General features: G+C 45.2%; 1 protein-coding gene across 2 annotated transcripts in view; it reads left to right on the top strand.

The window, feature by feature from the left end:
* The window catches only part of LOC119182063 (snRNA-activating protein complex subunit 4), a 79,556-nt gene that overhangs the window by 1,170 nt on the left and 57,063 nt on the right, over positions 1-21,323 (top strand). Inside the window, exons 2-4 of one of the 2 annotated variants that reach the window (XM_075869455.1) lie at positions 2,061-2,201; positions 10,102-10,219; positions 11,394-11,628. In XM_075869455.1, the coding sequence (XP_075725570.1) occupies positions 2,061-2,201; positions 10,102-10,219; positions 11,394-11,628 (494 nt within the window). The remainder of the gene's footprint in view (positions 1-2,060; positions 2,202-10,101; positions 10,220-11,393; positions 11,629-21,323) is intronic. The other variant, XM_075869456.1, reaches the window with a different exon arrangement.

The following is a 21,323-nucleotide window of genomic DNA, read 5'->3' as shown; positions in this document are numbered from 1 at the left end:
ATACCTGTTTTTCCCATTGGATAACTACCTTGCTACCTTTATAGATATCCTTTAGAAGAGTAGTTATTCCATCTTCCATGTCTAGCGTGTCCATTATTCTCCACAAGTCTTCTTGAATCACACTATTATAAGCTCCCTTGATATCTAGAAATGCCAGCCACAGGGGCCTGTGTTCCTTTTCTGCTATTTCAATACACTGCATCAATGAAAACGGATTGTACACCAACCTCCTTCGTTTACGTAAGCCATTTTGTAGTTCTCCCAGCACCCCCTCATTCTCCACCCACGTCTGTAGTTATTCCTTTACTCTCTGCATCACCAGCCCGTAAACTACTGAGGTCACTGCTATAGCATGGTAGTTGTTTATATCGGCTTTGTCCCCCTTTCCTTTATAGATCATGCTTATCTTGCTTAGTTTCCACATATTGGGAGCTTCACCATCCATTATTGCTTTGCTCGCTGTGTCTCTTAATGTTTGTTTAGAGTTTGGTCTTAGTTTGTTTATTAGCATGATTTGGATGCCGTCAAAGCCTGTTGATGTGCTATTAAAAACCGTTTTCTCTTCCCTTTCCCACTCTCGTCCCAGTGGAGCCACTGAGCTAATTGGTCCATCCTCATCTGGTACGGTGCTTGCAGCGTTTTCTTGGAGTTTAAATTTTTCTGTCATCATTGTTTTTATAAATTTCATTGCCTCATCCCCTTCTAGTCTGGCCCCTTGAACTGTAGTTATAAACCTCTGTTTCATGCTTGTCTTATTGCTCAGAGAATTGGGATGGTTCCAAAACTTTGCAGCTGCCTTTCTGTCCTTTTTGTTTACTTCCGCCATTCATTGGGCCCCCTTTCTTCAAATCTTGTGACTGCTCAAATCGTACGCTTCCCTTCTGCAGCTCAAAAAGCTATTCCATCTTCTTTTGACATCATCTTCCGGTTCACCCCTTTCTTTAGCATACCTGTGTTCCATAGAGGCTTCTTGACGTCTTACTATATATGGCTCTCTTGACTTCCTCATCTCACCAGCTGTTGCAGTCTGCTTTTGCCGGTTGATTTGGCTCGTTCCTTAGCAAGCTCTATCTCAAACAATAGAGTTAGATTTGTGTACGTCCACTCTGTTCTAGTATCCTCGATGATTATTTTCTCAGTATTTTAGTTGCTATTTCTATTTGCCTTTCTGAATAAATATTACCGTGTGGTTGCTCGTAATGCCACCTTTCCGATTTCATTTCTCTTCGAAAACTCAGCTTGAATCGTTTGTGATCTCTACCTAAGCTTCTGGACGCATATTCATCTATGTTGATCACCCTTAGCCGATCATACATCATATGTGACATTATTGCGTAATCTATCGTTGACTGCAGCCTTCCCACCTCCCACTTTATCTGCCCCTCGCATTTTGCGGTGCTGTTGCAAATGGTTAAATCATGCCTTTCACACATATCCATTAGCACTCTGCCTGTTGCGTCAGTATATCCATCCATATCTTCTATGTGCACATTCATATCTCCTAATATAATTACCTCGCACTCTTCTCCTAGTTCGCCAATGTCATTTTCTATGAACTGCACCATTTGTTGATTTTCCTCTCTGGCTTTTGCCCCTATCCACAAGTATACAAAACCCAGGAGGGTCATTTGCCCTGCCGCTTTCTCTTTTAGCCATAAATGTTCCTTGCACTCCTGCTTGACCCTTTGCCAGTCTGTACGTTTATGAATGAATGCCCCAATACCACCCCCTTTCTGCTGCCTTCTGTTCTAATATAATATTCTCATGCGTAGTTCAGATTGTTTGGTGGTTGCTCTATGTCCCCAAGTTGTGTTTTCTGCACCCTTTCTACAACGAGCGCTTCTTAGCGGCAATATATGATCGTCAAAGTAGTGCCACACTATGTTTTGTATGAATCTCCCGCTCCAGAGAGCGGTTTTCTGGTGCGAGCGTGTGCAGCGTGCGTTCACGAATCATTTGTCCGGATTAGGATGGCAAGTGATAGTAGGCCATGGCAAGTGATAGTAGGCGGACAGTCGCCGATGACTTGCCGGACGGGTTACGTCCTTTTTGCATTGCAGAACACTTCGCATCTGACGGTGACGACTTTCACACTGAACACCTAAATGAATCCGACATGGAACAAGAGTACTTGGAAGAAGATGACGTCGCCACTTCGCCGGGCCGCCCTCTTGGCCCTGCCGAAGAGGAGTCGCTCATTGGTGAGTGAAAGCTTTTATTAAACTGTGTCCTACCTTTCATAATGATACCATGTTTGTCCGCGCTTTCTCATCGACTTGGAGAGAAGCTTTTGCTTGGACGCTGTGAGCGCTGATGTCAAGTGCGCGGTGTCATGTATTCGTCTGTGGCCTTCGCACTATTCAAATCTCTGAATACTTTGTATCAACTCGCCCAATGTTCAATTTCTTAAAAAAAAAAAAAACTCTGCTGAGAACTGCGAAGCTGGCTCGTTGAGAAAAAAAAAAGGCGGAAATGGTGTCTCACCTTTACCGGTACTTAGCTGCATTCTGCGTGAGTCAATGCTAAATTGAAGGGTTCAAATAAGTAGACTTGTATATTTTGGCCAGTGCTTCATCAAAAGTTGGTCAATGTGTATTGTGTAAGCAGATCCATGACAGAAGCGTTTTATACCCTGTGGCGTACTAACTCTTTCGCGAGTTGGGGGGGGGCAAACCTACCTGACTTGTCAGCGTACCCCACCTACTCACAGAGAGAGAGAGAGAGATATCAAGAAAGAAAACTTCATACACAGACCGATATATATATATATATATATATATATATATATATATATATATATATATATATGTATGTATGTATATATATGTATGTATGTATGTGTGTGTGTGTGTGTGTGTGTATGTATATATATATATATATATATATATATATATATATATATATATATATATAATCAAGAAACAATCTTCATTCCACACACACACACACAGCTATATATATATCAAGAAAGAAAACTTCATTGACACGTTCTTGTTTTGATATGAATTTTCATACACAGAGGTGACACGACAGGCTTTCTTAGGCACCACGAAGTTCAATCAAACTTTAAAGACCGAGGCCAAGAAATGGCGCCCTTAGCCCAATTGCTGCATTCAATACGCGACACTCACCTTGCTATCACGCCTCTCTCTCTCTCTCATTATGCTTTGGCGGTAAACTTCTACGGACACCACAATAGCTTGTTCAATACATTTATCATGGATGTTAGTCGTCGAGATGGAGATGTACCAAGTGTCAACGAAGATACATATATGCACGTTAAATGGCATACGTTTGGCAAACCCTCATTCAATTCAATACCTCTGTAATATTAAATTACCTGTGTAAAGCCATGTTTTACTCTTTCCCGTTTTACTGCCACTATAGCTCCAACTTCTAAGTTATCATAAGCAATGCTGATCAGGTTTATTAGACTCAGAAACAGTTTTTTGCATTTCAGTGCGGAAAAACCTAAACATCAAAAACGATTCGTCACACTCAACGGCTCGCAACAGCTTCGACATAGCAGCAAGGATGATAAACCCTTTTCAAAGAAAATTATTTTCCAGAAGCTGCAAATGATTTGACAGGTCCATAAAAATTTGCTCGTTCCAATCCATAATTGCATCAACAAGTCACAGCAGAATAAAAACTTGAACAAGTGATGCAAAATTATAGGGCCCCCATTCAGCGCTTACCTGCTCTGCAATACTATAGCACAAGCCGTGAAAACGTCGCTTAGGCGACCCGCACCGCAAAGAACCTACAAGGAAAATAATCACTGCGGAAATGTTGCCAGGCAAAATTTCCCTATTTTAACAGTGCCTCGTAACATTTTGCTCCCGTCAGAACATAATTGAGTTATTACTGTTGTGACGGAAAACTTTGCATTACTTGTTGGTTTCCCCAGCGTGCAGCCATGAGTTACTACTGCTGAAAGTGTGGGGGGGGGGCTCAGCCCCCCCCCCCCAACTTTCCTCAGGGGGGAGGGGGGCTCGCGCCCCCCTTGCTCCTTGCGGCCCCTGGCTGATGCGGCTATGTTTATTCGGCATTTTCGCGTATGCAATGAACAAAAAGGCTTGGAACACTGAGCGCGCGCTGTGTCCAATTCGAACTCCGTAACCGAGCACATTTCCTTTAGGAACAGCGTAAGATATGCCTGTTGTGTCGGGGTTGAAGTGGTCGCGACACCGACGAACAAGAAGAGCGAAGCGCTGCAACACGCCGACTCTGCCCGGGGCAGCCACCTACGACTGTTTCATCTCAAAGACTAAATGAATTACGATTTCTTTCGTAGTTTCTTTTTCTGGTCTGCCTCGAAGATTCCATTCTCTTGCGACGCTACTTTGGCGTATGCTTGTTTTTCTACAATATATTGCGCATGTACCCACTTTGGAGGATCGGCCAAGAATGTGACATTTAAAATTGTTTTTTTCCCGCCATCGCTCTTTTGTTCTTCATAGCGACGGCGCACTTCCTATACCTTTTCGTCATCGAGCGGCTCCGCGTCTATTTGTGAACACTGCATACTTTTTTTTGGCGTTGGCGTTTCTCATTTCGTGTTTGGTTTCTTTTCTTTTTTTCGTTTGGTGTAGTTTTTCCGGTTGCGATGGCGTCTCGCATACCTCCACCATTTTTTCTCTCCACGCCCGAGGATCCGCCGATCCCTTGGGCTGATTGGAAGTTCATTTTCGATGCATACGTGGTGTGGTGTATGGTGTAGTATAGTGACGTGGTGGTGTCTTTCAAGTGTGGTGGCACTGTGGTTTTATGTAAAATGGCCTCGGAGACGACGGCAGTGGTGCTTCTTGATTGAGTGGCGGAAATTCATGACGTCAGCGCAAAACGTCGCACATGAAACTGCGGCTCGCTAAAAGGAAAAAAAAAAGTTTGCGCGAAAGGTTGCGCGGCCAAGTCACGAGAGAGAAGAACAGGAATGTCGAAGACGAGTCGAGGGCAGAACGAGATCGAGCAGGCTGGAGGGAAGATCCTGGGGAACCCGTCACCGCGACTGCGGTGTCTGGTTCCGGTCCAAAACGCGTGAAGTCAGGCAAGGCAAGGACGCTCCAGCTGCCCACGGTGTACTCTGAGGTACGCGGCCTTCCAGATTTCCGGCCATGACTGTTCAAGGTCCCGTCCCAGCAATCCATGTCTCGACTCCGGTCCTGAACCGCCCGTGGAGGGCGGAACCTTCCGGGTGGTGATCACCTTCGCGGAATGAGCCAGCGTCGGTAAGCAGCCGCAGTTCTTGCGAGGGCAATGGCTACCTGGTCTTTCGCCAAGCGTGGTCGTACTGGTCAGCGCTTGACTCCAGCTGCTAAGACATCGCCAGCATCTGCCGCCTCAAGCCACCGCCACCATCACACCACCGGTGACTGCTGATCTTTACAAATATTATAGCTGGACAACTTATAGGGCATGCCTTAGTTTGTCAGCTTAGACTCGGTGTGGGTACATTGCAACTTTATCTTTTTTCCTTCTTAATTATGCTTAATGTTTCTACTTATTCTTTTCTTACTTTAAACGGCTTCGTCATTTCTTAGCTCTGAGGCTTTTTTACCGAGCAACAATTGAATCAACCTTAAACCTGCATCACACTTGGATGCTGTCGGGGAAGACGCCCGCAAGACAGAGCGGCAGAATGCCTTGCTGCTTAAGGCGTTGGCCACACCGGCCTGAAACTCCTGCTGGCCTGTAACGACGCAGGCGTCCTGCGCCCGTACAAGTTCATCGCCTCGATTGCGCGAGAGGATGAACTTGTACGCGTGCAGTTAGAGCAGTTTGCTCCATGTTGGGTGCAGCAACTTTCTGTGGGGCCTCCTACTCGTGGCGCCCATTCGTTCCCGGTTCACGCCAACAAGGCGGCCTTTCTTCTTCGTCTCAGGGGGGGGGGGGGGGGAGGCCAAGATGGCTCCTCTTCGTCCCAGCAACGCCTCCTAGAAAAGTTATACCTAAAATGTGAGTAGCGAACGTACCGCCCTACCCTCGGATTTTACCCTCCCCTCCGGTTCGAAGGTGAACGCCTGTTGCGGCCGCCCACTGCGAACACAGCAATGCTCTCACTGTTGCCTCCAAGCAGATGTGATGTCACGTGATAGAGCGGTACGGTAATGTCACGTGACTGAGCTGTATGGAGGCGAGCGGTCCTACGTAACGGACGGTCCCAACGCGTGGCAGGAGGGCGTGGCAGGAGGCATGGCCTCGGAGATTTTGTGCTGGCAGGTAGCTTCAATTGAAAAGAGAGCGACGATCCAGGCATAGTTTTTCTAAGAGGCGTTGGTCCTAGCTCCATTGCAGTGCTCAACATGGCCGCCTATCAGCTTCGCAGGGGCGAGGAAGCCTCCAAAATGGCGCTTCCGCGCCTTTGATGTCGCCTTTTCAAGGCGAACAGCAAGCTCCTAGCTGTGATGCAGCATGCAACATTCTTCTGCACAGTCGCCGCCTGCCTTTTGCTTCCATAGTGGGACACACAAGCATCAGCTTTCCTCTGTGACGTGACTATCAGCGGTAGTTTCAGGAGATAGTGTACATGCATATCAAGGTCGTGAGACTCTCCATGTGTTGAAGAGAGTAAGTAAAAGTAAAGTAACCACAGTAAAATACAGTGAACGACAGGTAATCGAGTGATTGATATGTGGGGTTTAACGCCCGAAAATCACTATATGATTAAGAGAGGCGTCGAAGTGGAGGGCTCCGGAAATTTTGACCACCTGGGGTTCTTCAACGTGCACCCAAATCTGAGCACATGGGCTTACAGCATTTTCTTTCGCCTCCAACGAAAATGCAGCCGCAGCAGCTGGGATTCGATCTAACGACCCCCAGGTTAGCGGCCGAGTACCTTAGCCATTAGACCACAGCGGCGAGTGTATACGATAGGTAGAGTGACCGTTTGGAGCAACGGCCTTTCGTCACATCGTTGAATGGACAAGTCTTCAAAAACGTATAATTGCGACGATCCGCCTAATCGGAGAAGACATTGTTAATTGTTATTCTGTTAAACGTAAACGGCATTGTCCTCGTCATGGTGAAGTGCGTTTCGCAAGTCAAGGATGGCTCTGCTTACAACGAAGAATGAGAGGTATACGCATGTTTTTGTACATTCATAAATATATCCAGTTTTTACTTACTTTGCTGAGCAGATAATTTCTAACTGTCGATGTTTGTGAGATGTATATGAGAATCATTTTTATGTTAAGCTCTAATGTCAAGCAGCCTTGGCGCAGTGATAGGTTTTAGTCAACATTTTTTTTACTTTACTGCACGCATCAAGCATGCTTGCAATATACAATAAGTTTTTTTATTGTAAATTATGCGGCACGTTAGCAGCACGATTTCGCACGCGTTATTTATTAGGCAGATTTTCTGGCAACCTTGGTTCACATTACAGCTGCACTGTGACTTTCGATAGTGTTGAGGATTTCCTATCGTAGAGGTTGTATTATGCAAAAAAAAAGTAGTGGCTTTATTATGCAGCCTGCCAGGGCAAAGTAATCGTTATTGAGAAATGGTCAGTTGGTCTCAAACGAAAATGTACCTTGTATGAATCATGAGACTATATAGCTACACACATGGAAATGTCTTCCTCGCTGGGTTGTTTGCGCTAGAAAACTTCAATACGCGCAAAAACGTGCGATGTTCTCGTTTTACTTATTTTTTTTATCGTGTCTTTCGTCACTGTGCCACCTGAAACGATAGCGTTGTGGCAAGGCGTCTTCTGTTGTTTGCAAGCGTGCAGTCGTCACTTCCCTTTAGGCCAACAGATTCAGAACTGTACAGAACATTTCACCGTGCAGCACATATGCCACTGTTCTAACTAGGACACGTGCATTCATGTTTGCAGCACTTACACCGGCGGGAACAGAAGCAGCCTCGTACCACACAAAATCTCGAGAAGGAATATATTCTTGTCTTCTTCAGAGCATAGTGCACCATAATCAATTTCTCAGAATGCGTGAACTCGGACGAGAACTGCCAGCGCATGCAACACGAGTTTACTGACGCTGTACTGTGTCGGTTGTCTGTTTCGGGCATTCTGATGCGAGTCGCTGGAGCTTCACTGCTGGCATCAGCATCTTCGCGTTCATTTACGTTAGAATCTACCAGCCTTCTCCAGGAGCACAATCACAATCGCGAGACCTTTCACCCCAGAGTAAGATACTGGGAAAAAGCGACCTTGTGGAAACCTGGACGGAAGCAGAGTAAATGTATACCTCCCTTGTGGGGCACAACCACTTATGCAAATATCATGAAATTATTTCTATTACAAAAACGAAATATTAGACTAACTTGCAAGGTGCCCTATTTGTCACATACAGCTGAATTGTTTGCCAAATTGCGTTTTGTTCGAGTTCAATCACTATATGAATATAGGATTTATCGTTATTATAAGCAATTCACAAAAGACCAAGACAATGCCTTACAAAACTTAGCCAACCTGAAAACAAATGTAGCACACAACACCCAAAACTTAGAGGAGTGGCAAGTGGCACGATGTCGCACAAACTATGAGAAGCAAATGGGTCATTACCATCTACCATCACTGTTGAACCAGTTACAGAGAAGAAATGGTGTTGATATAGACAAGCTATCAAAAAAAGAGCTCCGTTATGTATGCATGTAAATAAATCAAAGTGTTGTTCATAATATAAGAACCCTAATTCAAGGTTTGCGATGGGTTACCTTATTTTGTTGTGTAGCCAGGGGGGGGGGGGGGGGAGGAGTTGAACCACTTTCTTGGCTATGCTACTGGAAAGTACTACCATCTGAACCTGAAGCACCCACAATCTCACCATTGCTGCAATATGCATTGCTTGACAATACAAACAGCTGGGGTTTAGGTCTCTGTACACAAGTTTTTCTTTTCCCTCGTCCAACTACAGATAGCTTGCACATGATGCCATGGACAGAGCTTCATAATGTTCTTGTTTGCCATCATGGGGTCTTGGATGACGGTGAAGGCAGTATGATCGCATTGCGGCTAATCTGCTTCAATATGATAATGATGCAGCCTCTATGATATTGGCTTCTATGTGTGAAAAACAAGAGAACCTACAACTGATGTAACGATGACATTAACTAGTCGTCACAAACAATGCATACTACCGTACAGTGCACTAACATAGCAAGTTTTGTGACGGATGCGCAAACCTTCTATAGGCCTTGGAAGCCTTTTGAAGAAAGATTTACCCTTGTCAACTACCATGTGAATGTTTTAATGTTGATTGTAGTGTTATTGCTTGTCAGGCTCAGACGCAATCATGGACGACTGAGTGCGTTAACAGCCGAATGACTGGTATCTTGGACAGGCTACGTTTTCTGACAGCACTGTAGTCTGCTACTACTTAAGAAGGCAGGAGAGGCCTCACTCAAATGTTGAAAGCAGCCGATTGCTGTCGCGACGGCGGTTTGTCTCAATCACGAGAAATGATCCCTTTCGTGTTCTCAATCGTCGCCTCCAACATTAAGAGCCCCCCTGTCTTTCCACTCATGTCAGTCTAGAGTGCGCGCACATTTTGTTAGTCTATAGTGCGCACCCTAGACTGACGATGGTGTGTTCCAGTAATCACCGTAGATGGCTGAACGAACAGCTAAGTGGATAGTGCAGTACTCGGGTAGCTAGCAAAATAGGCCGCTTTGGGAAGATGGCATTGGAGACAAATACGACGCAAAATACTTTGCCGTCTAGACAAGATGCCGGTCAAACAGAAGGCCAAAAACTCTGAGTAGGTCGCCAGCTCGAAAGAAAACATCAACCAGCATTTGTTGCACGCTACATCAGAGGCACATTGAAGTTCTTACATTTGAGCTCAAAAGAGGTCAATAGCACACGTATTTCACCGAATATTCTTAGCTTTCTCTTGTCAACTCGACGTGGCGTCATGTCTCGCAAAATGTCACGCAGACACATTCCATTCCTCTGGTGATGCTGCCTTGTAAGCCATCCACTTGGACTCTGCACTATGCGGTCTAGCATTGGAATTCATCGGTTGAGGAGGCATTTGTAGAGCTGTACCTGACTATAATAACCTTGAAAGGCAGTGCCATTCGTCCAAGTAATTTTGTGTTGTGCTCATCGTTGGCATCACTTCTTGGTTTTCCCAGGGTCGAGCCTTGCAGAGATGCCAACTGACCTCCGAAGCCTCCTGTCACTCAACCGTGCCTACCAAGCGTTGCTCGACAACGCCATATGTGAGTTGGCAGAAAGGCTAGAAGAGAACAGGTACGGATTTGGAAACTAGCTAGAGTGGGAAAAGGAGTTAGAAGAAAAAGGGTTAATCATTGTAGCTTGACAGAGCTGGTGTTGCTGTAAATTCAGCATTGGTTGACAAGACAGAAGAGCAAAAAGTAGTTGTAGGGGCTGTATTAGGTATGTAGTAAGTTAAAGAGATGGAAGTGTTGCTCCAAATTGCTCCAAATTGCTCCAAACGCGAAATGCTGCTCCAAACAGTGGTTTTTGTTAGTAATTGCTCCAAACCTGCTCTGAAATGGCAATGAGATATGAAGAATGATGAACCTTTACTGTTTGACCACCTCCTAAGTCCTAAAGAAACTGAAAGGAATGTGTACACTATCATCCCAGTATTCTATTAGTGTGCAGCATTATCGGCTCTGATCACGTTTATGTGACAAAAACTGGCATGTTAACCATATGAGTCAATTTATTGCTTTTTTTGTCTTAGCTTGACGTGTGGGCCAGTGTGGTGAAATGTGAAAATGAGCAGAATTGCTTTTATCTCGTACCAATTATCTATCTGCTCATTTGGCAACAGTCATGTGTGACTGTGGTTAGTTCTGAAATGTGGTGCTCAGCTTTGCCGGATTTTGATTTCTGCTACAAGTACTGGTAGCTTAAATATATAGCTCATTTTGCTGCTCATTTGTTTTTGACAACCAGTCACTTTTAAATGTTTGCTTCTTGAAATTTACGTTTGTTGTCTGTGAAATATATTTCATAATAAATAATTTTTACGAGATGCTTTGAACGCCAATTGGCGTATGACAAATTTTGTAGCTGATCCTAAAACGCCAATAACTGCTTCACGCAACAAATTTTTCGCCCCTAAAACACTTACGGCTGCTCCAAAACAGTACTTTTTCGTCTCCAAATTATGCTCCAATAAAATAAAACGTCACTCCCTTCTTTGTAAGTAGCAAGTATCGGTTTCACAGTGGTGTTCCTGATTGTAGTAGGGGTAGTATTTGTAGTAGCAGGGGCTAGCTCTAGGTAGGCAGCTTTGCAGAGGTGTTCTTGATAACATCGTTGTCTAAGCTAGTTTCTTCAGTTTGCTCGAAAACATCTTATAGGGATTTTCGAAGAGTGCTCGTGCGTACGCCAGTGCCAAGCACTAGTGTTCTCATTTGCATTCACGCTCTCCCTGGTGTGGCCAATCCAGGCAGCTGAGGATGGAACTTTTGGCAAAGCTCTCCGAGCGATCTGCACGACCCGCAAAGCCGAAGGTGCGCAAAAACTGGTACCACTCGCTGGTGTTCCACCACCCATACTTCAGGGACATCAATGGAATGCGGGCGCCCATGAACGAAGATGAGAAGATCAAGCGAGCCAACAAGGAGATGGACCCGTACCTCACCCCACCTTTGCATTGGAGCGCCGAGGAAAACCGCATGCTGGTAGGTGCTGGGGGGCTGTGTGTACTCGTGAGGGTGAAATTTCCACGTGCACTTACTTCTTTACTGGATGTCTTTGTGTTTCACTCCGAAAAGCTGTTAGCACCGCACGCCGCCCTGCATTGTTTGGGACGCTTTGAGATTGTTTGAGTATCCGCCACCACAGTGGTGTAGGACTTTCTCAAAGGTCACGGAATCGATTCCCGCCCATGGTAGCTGCATTTCGCTAGATTCCTATTGCTAGAGACATGTATGCTTAGATTTAGGTGCACATAGAAAAATTCCAGGGGGGTCGAAACTTTCGGTGCTCTTAGCTGTGCCATTGGTTGGTCTGTAAGAACTTTATTGGAAGTCATCTCTCATAATTATGTTATAATTTTAAGATGTATAAGCTCACAAAATTATTGTGAATATATATGTATTATTATGAGAAGCGTTCTGTTGAAAGACTATGCTCAGTGCGTGAATAGCCAAGTTTATGTGGGACATTACGTCAGCATCAGTGATAACATTGGAAGGTTTGACCACTTATATATAATGGGTGATGCGTTCTGCCAATGATCAGATTGTCAACGGTTGTTGACTTTGATCGCCACTATAATCGCTATGTGGAGGGAATAGTTTGTACATAAGGAGACTTACTCCGTATTCAGAAACACTTCTCGACTTGAACTTGACTTGAAACCGCCTTCAACGCTGTGCATTTGAAATGCGTCTATGCGTTTCGCTGCCTTGGCACCGCCTAAAGACAGTGCATTTGAAACGCATTTGTGCTGCATTGAAGTCGGTGGCAAAGTTCAAGTCAAGCAGCGTTTCTGAATACAGGGGTTAGTCGACTTTGCCGCAGGTGGTCTATTGGCTAAGGTACTTGGCTGCTGACCCGCAGGTCGTGGGATTGAATCCCAGCTGCGGCGGCTGCATTCTCAATGGAAGCTAAAATTCTGTACGCCTGTGTGCTCAGATTCGGGTGCACGTTAAAGGGCCCTATGTGGTTGAAATTTCTGTAGCCTTCCACTACGGCGTCTCTTATAATCATACGGTGGGTTTAGGATTGTAAATCCCACAAGTCAGTCAAGACTTAGTTATCCGGGCACATGTTTGCCCGCTATAGAGCTTCATCTCCACCAGCAAGATCGCGACCTTCTTCACTGGCGTCACCCTGTGATAGTATGCCTCCACTCTAGTGAGTCCACTAGTAGAGGTCGTCGGTGATTAGTGCCACCAAAGAGGTTCCTTGCCATGCACATTTTCTAAAGTTCAGGCTTTCTTGTAGCGCAAGTCTCAGAAGCACCCTGGGCAAGAACCTTAAGAGCAGCTATGATAGGCACAAATGGGGTAACTCTAGTCGAAGGCATGCCTCAACCTACGCCTCCTTTATTTCTTTCAGTGCCGGTGAAAATGGGCACTTCTCAGCGTGAGCTGCCTCAAGCAGTGGTTATGATGTAACGCTACATGATGGGTAGCACTGTTTGCATCACATGTGCTTCTGAGTGCTTTGCCCTGGAGATGCAATAGATGTGTTTCCCACTCCAATATCGTACATTTGTCAGACTTGTTCCTTCGGGCTCCTTTTGGCGGCTCGAAGCAATGCCGCCTCCGCATCACAGCGCAGCGCATGCAGTAGCGTTGCAGTGGCGCTTCCTTAATGGTTGCCCGCATAGCGTCACGAAAGGCAACACACTATCTCAAAACACCTTTTTTTTTTACAGAGCCACCAGTATTGCGTGCACGAGGAATGGAAGACGCTGCCCCACGGATCTGTAAACAACTGAACAAAAAATGACTTTGTATGGTTACTGTGGTGAGGTTTGTGAGCGGTTCTCTCCCACATGACCGCAAAGCACACGATAAGGCTAGGTGATAGGCGAGAGCGGAAAAGGGCTAGTGGAGGGGGTGGTAAATGGCTGGATCGGGCGCATCTGGCTGGCGTTGCTAAAATAGAGGAGACAATTCCCTCATTGAAAGAAAAGTGGCGGCCCTGAACCAGAGTATTCCTTTACGCCGCTGTATGTGCAATGACGATCCATGGCACTACTGTGGAGGCGTTCCCTCATTGAAAGAAAAGTGGCGGCCCTGAGCCAGAGTATTCCTTTACGCCGCTGTATGTGCAATGAGGATTCATGGCACTACTGTGGAGGCGTTCCCTCATTGAAAGAAAAGTGGCGGCCCTGAACCAGAGTATTTCTTTACGCCGCTGTATGTGTAATGAGGATCCATGGCACTACTGTGGCCATTGAGCTGAGGCCTCCGCCTAATGTGCCAAACTGCTCCAGAGGAAATTCGTTTAGGCATAGGCGAATAATTAAATGCTTTGAATATTCAAACGATTATTGTGTATTCAAGTTCACTGAAACATAAACCTAAATTTGAAATGTTTAATTATTCTTAGTGGACCAACAGATGCTTGTTATTTGAGTGCATATAGCACCTTTGTCAAGGTCGTTTCTTATGTCATGGAACTGCTATGCCTTGAAACCTCTTATCCGGAGGAAATTCGCTTGCCGCGTACTCACACGTGCAGGTTTAAAGGGGTACCGAGAGAAAAATTTTGGCCTCATGTTTTTGTGCTGCAGTCTGTTGCCGGAGGCCTGCTAGTTGTAACGCAGTGCATCGTTTGCTGTAGCATAAAACGGGTAATTACAGGCTCTCTGTTACCTACCAGTCTTCGTTTCGGCATGAGAGTGCTCCAAAACAACAAGCTGCCGAGTGAAACTGTCACCACTTCGCGTATGCAACGTTCAACTGCTTCAGCACACAGAACTGGGACGCATTTCCCGCAGTCCGCGTCTAGAAGTGCTCTCCAAGAGTAAACGAGACAGCAGTGTCTCCAAACGCAAAACTGTCAATGCGTGCGCCGTGGCCATGAACTCACGAGCAGCTGCCGAGGAATAGTCTGCTGGTAGAAATGTGATAAAAGAGAAATCGAAGCTATTATGTTGTCATAACTTGTTGAAGTGTGGTCGCATCAAGGAAGTGGGGGGGTCGCCAAGTGTCACCTTTGAGGTTGTCAACTGTATGAGGGAATCGATCGCTTATGCGAAATTCAAAATTAATTTAAAATGCCCTTCAAGATCCAGTTGCTCTTGATATTTTGCAGATGATATACACATTCTCACGGGAATATAGATTTCGTAGGCCATCTCTGCCATGAGATTTTGTGTCGGTACCCATTTAATCTACAAATTGCCTTCACCTCGATCAATTATTTCACACAGCTTGTTATGCAGACTTATGTGTGATCAGCATAGCAAGTTTTAAAGTAATGTATTTGGCTCTTATAATTTTCATCCTACTTCTGCTGAAGTTTTCCTACTTTTCAATGTTACTTCCACTCAGCTTCGAACCAATAAGGTGGCATTCGCACACACCTTGTTTCAATTCTTGAAATATTGTGCATGTTACCTTGGCCTTGAGAAGATAGCCTAATTTTCTTTATAATATATGGTATGTGCTATTCTATCTACCCGGTTCAAAATTATTCAACTAAATTACTATTTTAACTATTAGTTTGGTCTGCCATGCACCAGTATGAACCAGTTCAGATCGGTGCCAGCAAATCAAACAAAACGACAATTCATCGTATATTTTTTCACATTTCTTAGGAGCACATTCAAGGGCAATTTTTAGGTGTGCGTGAATAGTCGAACTTCCGAATATTTCTTCAAATAGTGTTTAGTATTTGATTCACAATGAAATTTTGACTATTAGCGGTGCAGTCGAATGGCGCTGCAACGAACGCCGCTTTAACAAAATTTCCGCCTCAACGAAGTATTTCTTATTCCCCGTCGGCTTGCCATAGAAGTCAATGCATCAGAGCTCTTGCTACAACGAAAAATTTTTCGGGCTTGTGTTCGCTTCAACGATACTTTCGCTCAGCGGCGCTTGGATTGAAAATTTGTTCGATGGTTAAGTCAGCACGTCGCCAACTGTGCAACTTTTCAAACATTGATGACACTTTGTTTCACCGAAAATGTGCGGCCAATGCACGCTGCACCGCCTGTAAACAAAGTTATGGAGAGCGCCATTGATTGGTGGTGATTACGATGCGGCTGGTTGCCTTGCGACGCGGCGCTGTCCTGCTTTGGCAAGGCAGAGCCACAGCCAACACGTATCCATGCCAGGCCATGTGATCATCTGTTACTTAAGCAGCCAAGCCGATCATTGCGCTTAATTCGTGCTTGTGTGCTCACGTATGTAGAACTCTGCGCCATCATGGCAGCAAAGCGCAAGTTTCTTACTCTCGAGGTAAAGGCGCGAATCATCAGCGAAGCTTCAACCGGCAGAAAAAAAGGAGACATTGCTGCACAATTCGGCATCTCCAACAGCCTGCTGTCCACATCCACAATTTTGAAGGCGAAGGACGTGGTCACTAGTGCTATTTCGGCAGGGGCATCCACAAAGCGCAAGAAGTAGACATCTTCGGCACATGGGTATCTCCAACAGGCACTGTACACTCGGTTTCTTGACATGCGTGCCAAGAAGATACGCCTATCAGCTGATGTGTATTACAGCAAAAAGCACTGAATTTTGTTTGTATTCTAGGCATTGAGGACATTGTTGCGAGCACAGGTTGGCTGACATGTTTCAAAGCCCAGCATGACATGGTAGGAAAAGTGTTGTGCGGCAAGTCTGCGGCAACAGACGCCAATGGTGCAGTGACTTGGGCATCGTCTGCTTTTCTGGACATACTAAAAGACTACTGTCTCGTCCGACATTTATAATGCGGACGAGACAAGACATTTTTATGAACTGCTTCCGAAAAAGACTCTGCATATAAAGGGCCATGCATTCGGTGGAGGGAAACGCAGCAAGAAACGTGAGACTGCTTCTCTGCAGTAACATGGATGGTTCTGATAAACACTGCCCACTTGTCATCCGCAAGAGCTTGAGGCCTCGATGCCTCAAAGGCTGCCGAATCTTGCCAGTAAACTACGTGGCGAACAGACAATCGTGGATGACACGGGCCATCTTCTGTGATTAGATAAAGGCGTGTAACCGTCAAATGAAGGGCCAAAACCGTAAGGTGTGCTTGCTAATTGATAACTGCTCAGCTCATAACGTTAACGTTTAGCTGGGCAATGTGTACGTGTGATTCTTCCCACATAACCGCACGGCTTTTATTCAGTCGTTAGCTCAGGGCATAATTCGCAGCACTAAAAGTGCTTATATATTGACACAGTGCGCCAGACCAATGTGGATTTGTTCATGGCCCTACAAACTGTTGCCGCATTATGGACAGCGACCCGGTGAAGTAACATAGAAAACTGTTTCACTCACGCCGGCTTTAAGCCTGGCGCTGAAGTAACGGCCAACTCGTCAATTCAACTTGACTAAGAGAGTGGAGCCACCTTCCGGAGAAGCAACTGCGGCCTGGGAAGCCCTTCGGGATACCGGAAATATACCAGAGGATGTGAGCATGGATCAGTTCTTGACCATCGACGCGAACGTTATTGCTCATGAGGACCTAACTGACGAGGCAATTATTGAAGTTTGCCATGGCGACGCGTCGTCGGACGATGAGTGTTGCACTCGAGAGGCTTCGGCGCAGCCTCCTGCTTTGACTGTGATAGACGCATTTGATGTGATTCGCAATTTCTTCGGCGTCCATGATGATGACGTCGCGATGCAGCAGATCACCTTCGGCGATCATCGCGCCACAGCGCTGATGTTGAAAGGAAGACTGCAGACGAAGCTGACAGACTTCTTTCACAAATAAATTAGGTTTGTGACGTTTCTAGTCGAATGTGACTGCGTTCTGGGGCAGATTTCGCCACAACAAAATTACCGCTTAAACATAACTTTTGGCACGTTCCATCAGTTTCGTTATAGCGAGGTTCGACAGTATTCGAATTTGCCGAAGGCAAACGCAGTCAACGTCCGGTTGGCAGTGTGTCCTCTATATTTTTAATATGCTTCATCCCACTGCACTCTGGCATTTCGGCAAAGCTGCCTTTCAGACTCTGTTATGGTAGCAAATGTGTTGACTTGAGAAAATGCTGGTTCCAAAATGGAGATGCACTGCGCCATTAGCTTTTCAATGGCCACATCATCATAATAAGTGGGCAGACTCATCTTAGACATTTTTTGTTTTTTTCTTCAGTGATCTTGATCAAAGTGCGCAGGCATTTGCAGTTTTTTTCTGCTGATTTCAAATATGTAATAATTTTTATGTAACTCATTTTGTTGCCGAGATAACTTAAGTTCGCCCCCTATTATTTAAGGCCACCATGGAAAAAAAGTGCTTTATAAAAGTGATATTTTAGATATGACAACTAGACTAAGGAATAGAGATTGAAAGTATGCAAGAGTTTTTTTTTTGTTTTTCTTGGTTAGTTTACAGCAAAATTAACTTTCTATTTTCAAAAACAGTTTTAATTGTGCTACAATTTTGATGAGTATTTAATAAAAAAGGCTTATGCTCCAAATTCTGCTCCCATACTTGCATTCTATACACGTACAGGTTTCTATTGCAAAAAGGATTATTGTTGTGCCGGCCCTAGTCGCGGTGATATTGAGGCCTCAAAAATGAACAGTTGTAAATTGACTTTTCTGAGAAAAATGGAAAAAACTAAAACTCCCTGCTTCTTCAAAAAGCACCAATCACAGGGTGCATGTTGTGCAATGCTCATAAAGATGCTCATTATTTGGTAGGAGAGCTTCAGACACAGGTGCTGGCAAAATATAAAGAAACCTCGAAGTAGGTTCCCCATTTTTGTGTAGGTTCTGCATTGTGCTAGCACCAAGGATCTGGACAGTCAGAATGACATTACAAAAAAATTACCGACTTCCTAGTGGGGGAACATTTGCTTAGAGACAAAAAAAAAAAATACTTCAGTGATGGAAGTGCTGCTACAATTGCTCCAAACTGCTCTGAATGGGAAATGCTGCTCCATGCTTCTCCAAAGTACAATATTTGCTAGTAAAAGATGTTGGCAAACTAAATAGAATGAAGTTGAACCATGCGACCATCCCGCGAGCCTAAGCGAAACCAAAAGCAAGCTGTGTACACACTATCGTCCTAGTATGCAACTCGGTTACTTAAATCCAGAAAAGTTGCAAAGGGTGTCGCATATAAAGCCATGGTGGCCAATTCGTATATTTAATGTGAGTTGTATCTTTATTTATATAAGCATTAAATCATGCTTTCAAATAGAATATAAAAAAATAAGCACGTGGTGCAAGCTTGAGCGATTGTGTTGTTCTATTCGCTCTTTTTTTTCACCTTTTTGCAATTTCCGTAGTTCACACAGCTGAGGGGCATTTAACAGAGGTATGCAGTAACAGATAAAAAGTGTTTTAAAAAGTTCATTGTGCTATACTTAACTGTTAGCTCAATTATATCACCTGCTAAAGCTAAATTTCAAAAGGGACACTTGCAAGGGCTGTCCTCCCCAGCCTGAACGACAGAAAATTCGGGACTTCTTTGACCCTTCCCCGCCCCCATGACTTACATTAATGCTGCTGCTATCCGGTTTGTATACTAGCTGCATACAGGAAAAGCTTGTTTATCTGGACCTCGTTAACTCGGAAATTCAGTTAACTCGGACTCGTGGTGCGGTCCCGGCAAAACTGTGTATATTTCAATGAGGTCAAATGCTCATTAATTCGGAGGGATCTAGCCGTGCACCGGTTATCTCGGACAACTCCGGAGAGGGCTATCATGACTCCAGAGTCGCGCGATCTAGGCGGCTTGGAGGCTCAAGCATCGCTTGCCACAACCGACTGCAGAACAGGAGTTTCGGAGAAACTGAAATCGAGCAAACTGCTGCAGAATATGACGATGATGATAGAGAATGAGGGGGAAGTGGCAAGGTGGCACTAGTCACCACCCGGCGGAAGCGCTCTGGCCACCGGCGCATCCAGTGTCTACTAACAGCTGCTCGCTACGCCCATGCTATGCCTACTAGTGTACTACTTCGTGTCTTGGTTCTTCGTGTTGTGATTTCGAGTGTTGCGGCTGTGTTTGTGCCCATTGTCGCCGCTGTCGCGCTTCATGGCGACCGTAACTGGAGTTAAGCGGCCACACCAGCCAGCATATGATCTTGAAAGAAAGGTTATGATATTGAAAGACGAGATCATCTGCGATCATCGGCAACCTTTTTGTCTTTTCACGCTTCGAAGCATTTGAAAATTTTTAAATAGATATTCGACAGCCATTCAGAAAATGTTTGATTCACGCTCAAACCTTAATGTTCAAGCTTGCTTCGCATTCAGAATTTTGCTGTTTGCACAGCTCTAACATTTTGTTATTAACAGGAGTTCTAAAATGAAAAGTTTTGTCGACATTAACGTGCGCAGCATGTAAGAGGGGCTCGGTTTGTCGTCCATGCTGTGTCTCGTGCAACCTGGTCACGCTCCAAATCAAGCGATTGGTACAGGCCTAGGAAGAGGCTAACATTACTCTAACATTACTCTAAACTAGTCCAAAGTAAACCAAGGAGGTCAAGAACTTGAACTACAGAAATAAACAAGATGTAACCGCCACAAGTTACCTCGATTAGCAACAAACACTTTTGAAACATCCGGCTTATGCCCAAGTAACGTGATTTCGTTACTTGGTGCCAAAGCCAAGGGAATCAATGGGTCGCCCGTGCTACGCACTTCCCCAGGTTTCTCGGTAGCTCTTTCAAGTGTAGGCCTTGAAGCTACTCTAAGACCTGGACAAGGACAATAGGGCAGTATTTTTGGAGTACAGCTCTTAAGCGCCGTTTATGCGTTGAGCGACGTCCCCATTGGCTGGCGTCAGCATAACCAATAGAGCGAAAGAGAAAAAAAAGAGCTGACACGGAGTCTGTCGATATCTGGAGCCGCTGGCTTCTAACCTCGCTTTCTTCCTTTGTCATGTGCGCTGGCCCCTCATTTGGAGCTTGTGCACGGGCAGGGCTGGGATGTGCACTGCAACAGGCTCTGCTTGTCATAACGCGGACGTCACCATTTCAGTTGGTTTGCGGTGCCTGCGATATTTGCCTTTTTGATCAGTTTCACAAGCAAAACGTGTTGCTTCCCAAAACACTTCTTGTCGCTTCAATTATCACTCACTAACAAAGAATCGGGAAGCTTGTTTTTAAAGTTATGCTAGAGTAAGCAAATACCTTTTTTCCACTCCTAGCTAAAAGGAATATATAGTTAAGAACTTATAGTTAAGAACTAACTCTCATAATATCGTACTCAAGTTAGAAAGAAATGTACTGTGTGCGATGATGTTTATTCAAACAGAGGAGTCGCAACGAGGTCGCGACGGAAAATGGGTGTACGGCAAGTCTGGAAAAGGAGGCACAGGTTCTCGTGCAATCAGAGCACGTGGTTTTTTGATCTCTTTGGAAGGCGCATACATGTTAGTGCGTATGCTCTACTACAATACTCCCGGGGTGAATATTAGCCATCCTGGCGACTCGGGGAATAGGCAAAATGAGGGGGTCGTAGTAAGGCTTGAGACGGTCGACGTGTACGGTCTCGCGTCCTCGACGGCGCAAATATGTCGATTGTGTTAGGGGCTTAATGATCTAATTCACGGCGAGGTTGCTTCAATGACACGGCATGAACCATGGTACCGACCCAGAAGCTTAGAAGAAAGGCCAGGAACGTGCGGGGGCACCCAATGCCACACAAGGGAGCCAGTACGAAACGTGGGCGCTATGTGATGAACGTCGTCATGTCGGGTCTTTTGTAGACTTTGAGCCTCACTTGTCATAGATCGA

Source organism: Rhipicephalus microplus, chromosome 7, assembly GCF_043290135.1.
Source record: "Rhipicephalus microplus isolate Deutch F79 chromosome 7, USDA_Rmic, whole genome shotgun sequence".
In the NCBI taxonomy this organism is placed as follows: Eukaryota; Metazoa; Arthropoda; class Arachnida; order Ixodida; family Ixodidae; genus Rhipicephalus; species Rhipicephalus microplus.
This window is presented reverse-complemented; position numbering and strand designations above follow the sequence as displayed.